Source organism: Mandrillus leucophaeus, unplaced genomic scaffold, assembly GCF_000951045.1.
Source record: "Mandrillus leucophaeus isolate KB7577 unplaced genomic scaffold, Mleu.le_1.0 Scaffold661, whole genome shotgun sequence".
Lineage (NCBI taxonomy): Eukaryota > Metazoa > Chordata > Mammalia > Primates > Cercopithecidae > Mandrillus > Mandrillus leucophaeus.
In genome coordinates, this window is record NW_012107153.1 from 914,709 (window position 1) to 921,652 (window position 6,944).

General features: G+C 41.1%; 1 protein-coding gene across 3 annotated transcripts in view; it reads right to left on the reverse strand.

Moving 5' to 3' along the window:
* Window positions 1–6,688, reverse strand: part of THOC2 (THO complex 2) — a 142,837-nt gene extending 136,149 nt beyond the window's left edge. For all 3 annotated transcript variants that reach the window (XM_012001501.1, XM_012001499.1, XM_012001500.1), the window contains exon 1: window positions 6,558–6,688. In XM_012001501.1, coding sequence (XP_011856891.1) covers window positions 6,558–6,628 — 71 coding nt within the window. In that variant the 5' untranslated portion in view covers window positions 6,629–6,688. The remainder of the gene's footprint in view (window positions 1–6,557) is intronic.
* Window positions 6,689–6,944: the final 256 nt, after the last annotated feature.

Consider the following 6,944-nt stretch of genomic DNA (forward strand, 5'->3'; position numbering starts at 1 on the left):
AAAAAAAAAAAAAAAAACTTCTCCTTATAACAATGCATTTGCTTCCTCACATTTCCAACAGTTTTATTTCTATTTAACAATCTTAATGCACATCTTTTGCAAAAAGCCTTCCAATGGTTGGGGGGAAGGGGTTGCGTCAGTGTTGCAAACTCCTACCTAGACTAATGGTACAGTCATCATTACATAACTTTAAGAAATAACTGAAATATAATTCTATATTGTCAGTCACCAGGCTACAAACATGTTCATTAGGACACAGATGACAATGTCATCATGAACTATTAGAATCTCAAAGATTTGCTCAAGTTGCATATGGAACCATTGAAAGGTTATTACAACAAGGCAATTTGTTTGCATAATAGATACTTATATTTCCCTAGTATAAAAGAGGTATTCCTTTGGCTGGGCGCAGTGGCTCATGCCTGTAATCCCAGCACTTTGGGAGGCTGAGGGGGAAGGATCACTTGAAGCCAGGAGTTTATGACCAGCCTGGGCAATATAGCAAAACCCCATCCCTATACATACACACACACACACAAAATGTTTTTAATTAGCCAGGCATGGTGGCATGCTCCTGTAGCCCCAGCTATTCAGGAGGCTGAGGCAGGAAAATCCCTTGAGCCTGGGAGGTCAACCCTGCAGTGAGGCGTGATCGTATGACTGCACTCCAGCCTAGGTGACAAAGCAAGACCTTGTCTCAAAAAAAAAAAAAAACTAGTTAAAAATAACTTTTTTAATAAAAAAATAAAACAGGTATTCCTTAGTTATAACAAGAAACTAAAAACAAACACTAAGAATTTTCCGCCAACAAGTAGATGTATCTGTGCTCTTCTCCCTAAGTGATTCACTAACAGAAGCCCAGCAAGGATTCTTAAAGAAACTGTTTCTGAACGTTACATTTGTCTTACTATACACCTGCCTAATGGTTTTAGGTCACTAACCTAAATTATAGGGAAAGGAACAAACAAAACTACCTCTAATAGTTGCCCACTTTAATATGGCTTAAAAATAATCAAATGTTCTGTCTTAGTCCAAATTGAAATTATTTTAATCCCTTAATAACTTTCAAATACTTGAGTTTACCATTTTTCCACTTTTTAATTTATTTTTTTAAATAAAAATAGAGACAGGTTCTCGCTATGTCACCCAGAGCTCTCCTGGGCTCAGGCGATCCTTCCTCCTGCCTCAGTTGCCCAAGTAGCTGGGATTACAGGTGTGTGCCACAGTGCACGCCACCACCACCTCACATGCCACCATGCCAGGCATTCGTTTTTTCCACTTTTAAAATTGTTTAGTGCTATTATGGAGATGCTGTCTCAGGTCCCTGAGAACGAGGACAGAATCTACTTTCTGTCAAAAGATGTATGGAAAACTGAATAAAATGTCTGAGGTTCCTTCAAGGACTTAAAAGGTATTTTGTGAATACTTCTTAACATGGGTATACGACTTTTCATCTTACTTGTTCCCATTTTCCAGTAAAAAGGAAACAGAGTCACAAGCTTAAATTACTTGATTATGCTCACATCGCAAATGTGGCTTTCATATATAAAAAGCTGATGCTATTTACGCTTCACTTAATTCTTTAAAACAAGACAACAAAAAGGTTAAATGTAGTTAAGCAAAGTGCTACCTCTATTATCACTTGTAGAACAGAAACAAAACCCACAAAAATGAATACTGGGACAATATAGTTTTATCTTGTAGAAACATGCATTTAAAAGAAAAAGAAACAGGAAATGTTAAAAAAAAAAAAAAGAAAGAAAGAAAAAGAAAAAAAAGAAAAAGAAAAAAAGACAACAGGAGTTGCCGCACTTACAGCAGGAAAAAAGCATAAGTATATTGACAGCACTCACCCTACCTAAACATTAAAGCATTACAGAATATATATATATATATATATATTTTTTTTTTTTTTTAACAAACAAGGCAGTAGCCTATACAACCTCCTGACATTGCTTCAACATTTCCTGAAGAATGTTTCTCTTCCCAGGAAAACAGACTAAGACTTATACTTAGTTTATGAATACAGGTCGAAATGGGAAATTAAATACGAAATGAAAACTGAGACATCAAGAAAAGGTTTCAGATAAAGCTTTGGCTGAATTTGGAGCAACTTTGCGAGGAAAAAAAGACTCAACCACCAAGACTAAAATTTCTTAGAATGATTATAACCCTCTACCTAGAATTCTCCAAGAAATTCAGATCATATGGCATGTTTTGAACAACCAAATGTACTTAAATAAGTTCTAGAATGTTTAAAATAATGTCGTAGCAGCAGAAGAAAAAGAGTAGCAATCAAAACATTTGGCAATTAAATTTTAAAACTTTATTATAACTACCATTAATAAGGTAAGACCTAACAAAACTTTCTAATTGAGATACCTAAAATAAGCTATTCAAACAAACAGATGATATTCAACAAACATAAGTATTTCAAAATTAGACTAAGTATTAACATGAGGCTAGCATCTTCAGATTAAGAGCTTCGAATATCAATTCTCCATTAAGGTTGCTTGTGATAAAGAAATGTTGAGTTCACTGTGTTAATGATTTCTATCAAAACCAGAATTCTCCACCGGATCTACCAGTACATGCAAGTTTATTAGCTTAATCATGGCAAGTTCTACGTCAATATAAAATAATCAAGAAACTAAAACTAATTCCAAAATTAAGAGATCAAATACATATCTTTCAGAATTTGAAAGAGTTTGCATTTAGATATAAGTATTATTGGAAATTACAATCACATTTTGGTAGCCCTCCTTTGCCCTTCTGAGCCCTCTTGGAAAAGGTCATTCTTTAAGAGTTCTATAATTTAGCATTAAAAACATAATTGGTATCTGGAAACATAATGGGATATCTAGGTATGCGATGGATGGACCATTCAGATAGGCAAAATACAGTTTTACTTTTCTCCCTAATTACCTAATAAAACATTCTTCAAAGCCAAGACCTTCCATTTAATAGACAGTTGTTTTTCATGGCATACAATTAAGAATTTGCCCTATCTGAAAGTTGTAAAATATCCCATACATCTCATATGTTGCTTTCAACACTAGTTGACAACCACCCCCAGAAAAGATTTATGGTGGTAAGAACTGACAGACAAGAAATGAATTAACAACCTCATGAAATACATCACATTATTTTTAAAAAAGGTAATTTTCAGTCAAGTTAAAGCTTATCTGCTAATTTATCTTGTTAAAAAGGAAAAATTCACCCAAGGTATAATTTTAAATATTGGTCATATTCTAAACGCCAAATCTATAAATAGATTCACTAATAATTTGGTGGCACACTACCTTCATTTTTAAATTTTCCAGTTGCTCTTTTATATTTCAGAGGCTGTTTTCAGACAAAGGAAAAATGTTTTTTGTAATATATTTGCACCACCACGTATTCTGCCTAGTAATATGAAAATGCTAACACCTATCTTTAAGAAGATACAAAAACTCCAAAGACACGCTATATGCAACAAAGTTTTCATAGAGGGAAAACAGGTCAAATAAACTGAAACTAAGTACTTATATGTTTCATATAATAGCTTATTATGTTACACAATTATAATAAAATAGCTTATTATGTTACACAATTTTAAACTCTCTTCCTGTAACAGAATGCAATCATAAAACTGACTATACTGATTTGGATCTACTATAATTCAATCCACATTCCACAAGTCATGCAATAACTACATACATGTAAGTTCTAATAACAGTTTTTTTGTTGTTATTTTTGTTTTGTTTGTTTTTGAGAAACAGTTTCGCTCCCCTTGTTGCCCAGGCTGGAGTGCCACAGCTGCGATCTCAACTCACCGCCACTTCCGCCTCCCGGGTTCAAGCGATTCTCCTGCCTCAGCCTCCCGAGTAGCTGGGATTACAGGCATGTGCCACCACGCCTGGCTAATTTTGTACTTTTAGTTGAGACGGGGTTTCTCCATGTTGGTCAGGCTGGTCTCGAACTCCTGACCTCAGGTGATCCACCCACCTCGGCCTCCCAATGTGCTGGTATTACAGGCGTGAGCCACCTCACCCAGCTTCTAATAACAGTTTTGAAGCAGCTCTTCAAATATAAGAACTATGACAGGTAGCATGTATTATATAAATACACATAATGTGAACCTAAAATTCCATTTTTTCTAGGTATTTCGACCTCCTACATCACTTTTTCTCCAACCATTACCAGTCAGAAGCCAAGCAGAATTTCACCTTGTAGCCCTAATACCACTCATTCTAAGGTTGGAGCAATAACAGTAAAACTTGGGAGGCCGAGGCGAGCGGATCACGAGGTCAGGAGATGGAGACCATCCTGGCTAACATGGTGAAACTCCGTCTCTACTAAAAATACAAAAACTTAGCCGGGCGTGGTAGCACGTGCCTGTAGTCCCAGCTACTCGGGAGGGTGAGACAGGGAGGCTGAGACAGGAGAATCGCTTGAACGCGGGAGGCAGCGGTTAGTGAGCGAGATCGCGCCACTGCACGCCAGCCTGGGCGACAGAGCGAGACTCCGTCTCAAGGGGAAAAAAGAAAAGCAAAACTGTCAAAAAAACAGTAGCTGAAAGGAGGAAGCTGAGCAATCTACAAAGATAACAGCCCCTAAATAAATGAGCTGGCTTTAAAAGTAAAGAAAACAGTGAATTGCTTTACGAGTTTTGGTGGATTACCCTAATATGAATGAAGATGATGGTCTGGCTGGGTAACTTCCCATCTTGCCTTCCCCAAACTTGATGGCTATTTGTCAACTAGCTATCAAACGTGATGGCTATTTGTCAACTAGCTAACAAACTTGATAGCTATTTGTTAACTAGCATGTACGAGGATTTGTAAAATGTTCATTACAGTTAAAAACGAAGGTTTATCAAATAGTCTTCTCTGACAATTAATAAACCAATAAGCACTCTAAGCATATGCTGGGGGCGGGGGGTGGGCGTGCGTGGAACCGAAAGAAATATGAGACATAGTCCCTATCTTTCAAGGGCCTCTCAATTCATTACAGTGCAAGAGTAAAAACACATGAAGGAGTCAGAGACCAATTAATTGCTAACCAGAGTGGTACAGACTTTAAGTGCATGAGCTGTCCTGAGAAGTTTAAATATCTAAAGGTTGGAATAATATTACTTTTAATAGCTATCACTTGAGCACTTACTATAAGCCAAGTGCTTTACAGACATTATTTAGTCTTCACAACAATCCTTTGAGTAGAGTACTTATTATTCCCAATTTACTCAAGGGGAAACAGTCCAAGTGGTTAAGGAACTTACCCAAGGTCACTCGGCTAGTTAAGTGGCTAAGACAGCCGCTTATTTAGGGAATTCTAGAGCTCACACTGTTAAGACTTCATACAGCAGTGCGGGGGGTGCGGGGGAGGAAGCCACATAGGCTGGCACTATTACAAGCGCGGGATCCGGCAACGCGTTCCTCGTGTTTCGTTCCAAGTAATGAAGTTACAAAGATCTGAATCTTTAGCATAAGCCACGGTAAACTGGCTACTAGAAATGGAGAGGGGTGAGCAAGGACGACAAAAATGGCTAACAAGAGTTAATTTCATCCAGGGTTGAGCGTTAGCATCTAAAAGCGATCCAGAGAAGGAAATGAGAAGCTGTTATTAATATGTTTTCTTAAATCTGAGGTTTGCTTTGCTGCTTAAACGACTTTTTTCAGGGAGAGGGGAGGAGGGAGCGCTCTAATGTGGGGGCGAGAAGACTAGGGGTATGGCAAATTACTGTTTTCGGCGTTACGGGGGAAAAGTTTCACGACTAAAGGAAACGCGTTATCCTAGGTACTCGAGAAGCTTGGAGAGTTGCCAGAATTAGTTGCAGTCCCAGGATAAAATGGGGTTTAGGGAACATTTAATGACGAAAGTTAAATCCAACCCTAAATAGCTCTAAGGTGAACAGACGGAGCAAAGAAATGTCTCTAGTTCTTCAGGGAAAGCGGCAATCCCTGCCACACTTCCCCACGGCGCTACGCGAGGCCGGGACAGTCAAGAGACCGCTCCCCGGGAGGACGAGAGGTGCCAAACCGGGTTCTTCGCGGCGCCCCGCGCTTCGCGGCAGCGGGCGAAGAGGAGGGGAGGGAATCCGGGACGGTTCGCCCTCCTCGGACTTCAGGCAGAGGAGGCGCCAAGCTCCAAACTGCGGAGTCCAACGGGTGCAGAGTGAAGAAATGGGACAGAGAGAGATGGAAAGTCCGAATCGCCCCAGCGCAGCCCCATAAAGATAAAGGAGCCCAGTGAGATCAAGCGAAAAGGGGGACACAAAAAGAGACCAAGAGGGAGCGCAGAGACCTGCAGGGCGGAACAGGAGTTCTACTAAGAGGCTAAAGAAAGCCGAGCTACCGCAGGCAGTAGCGATTTCTGGGAGGCCAGGGAAGGAAAGAGGTCCGCGGCGGTTAACAGCACCTCTCCCCGAGTTCGAAACTCCTAGCCGACCATCCACGCCCGCCGCCCGGGTGGGGGAGGGGGTACATCTTCCCCCCCAACCTCCCACCACAGGTGAGAGTGCAGCTGACGCCCTGGCCCGGCCCGGCAGTGCGCCTGCCTCCGGCCCGAACACTCACAATTCGCCTCTCCCTGATTTCTCCCAGTTCTTTATCCACTCTGCAGGAACCACCACAGCCGCGGCCGCCATCTTCCTCTCACTAGTAGCAGAGGCCCGGATGTGTAGCACGCGAGCGAAGGGTCAAAGGGGAGCACCGCCCACGAGGAATGCCGGGAGCTGAGAGTTCGTTTTTCGATTTCCCGCCCCACTTTCCTCCCCACCCAGCGGAAACCCGAGGCCCGGCAGCCAACGACGTGGAGACTCGCGGGCTCCTTTGCGAAGTTACTCCGCGGGCTGCGCCGTCCGAACTCCTCAGCCTTTCCATTAGAACAGAAAAATGCCATCCACGGGCCAACAAGTAGACCTTATCTTCTTCCATAGTATCTACCCCAACCACTAATACAAA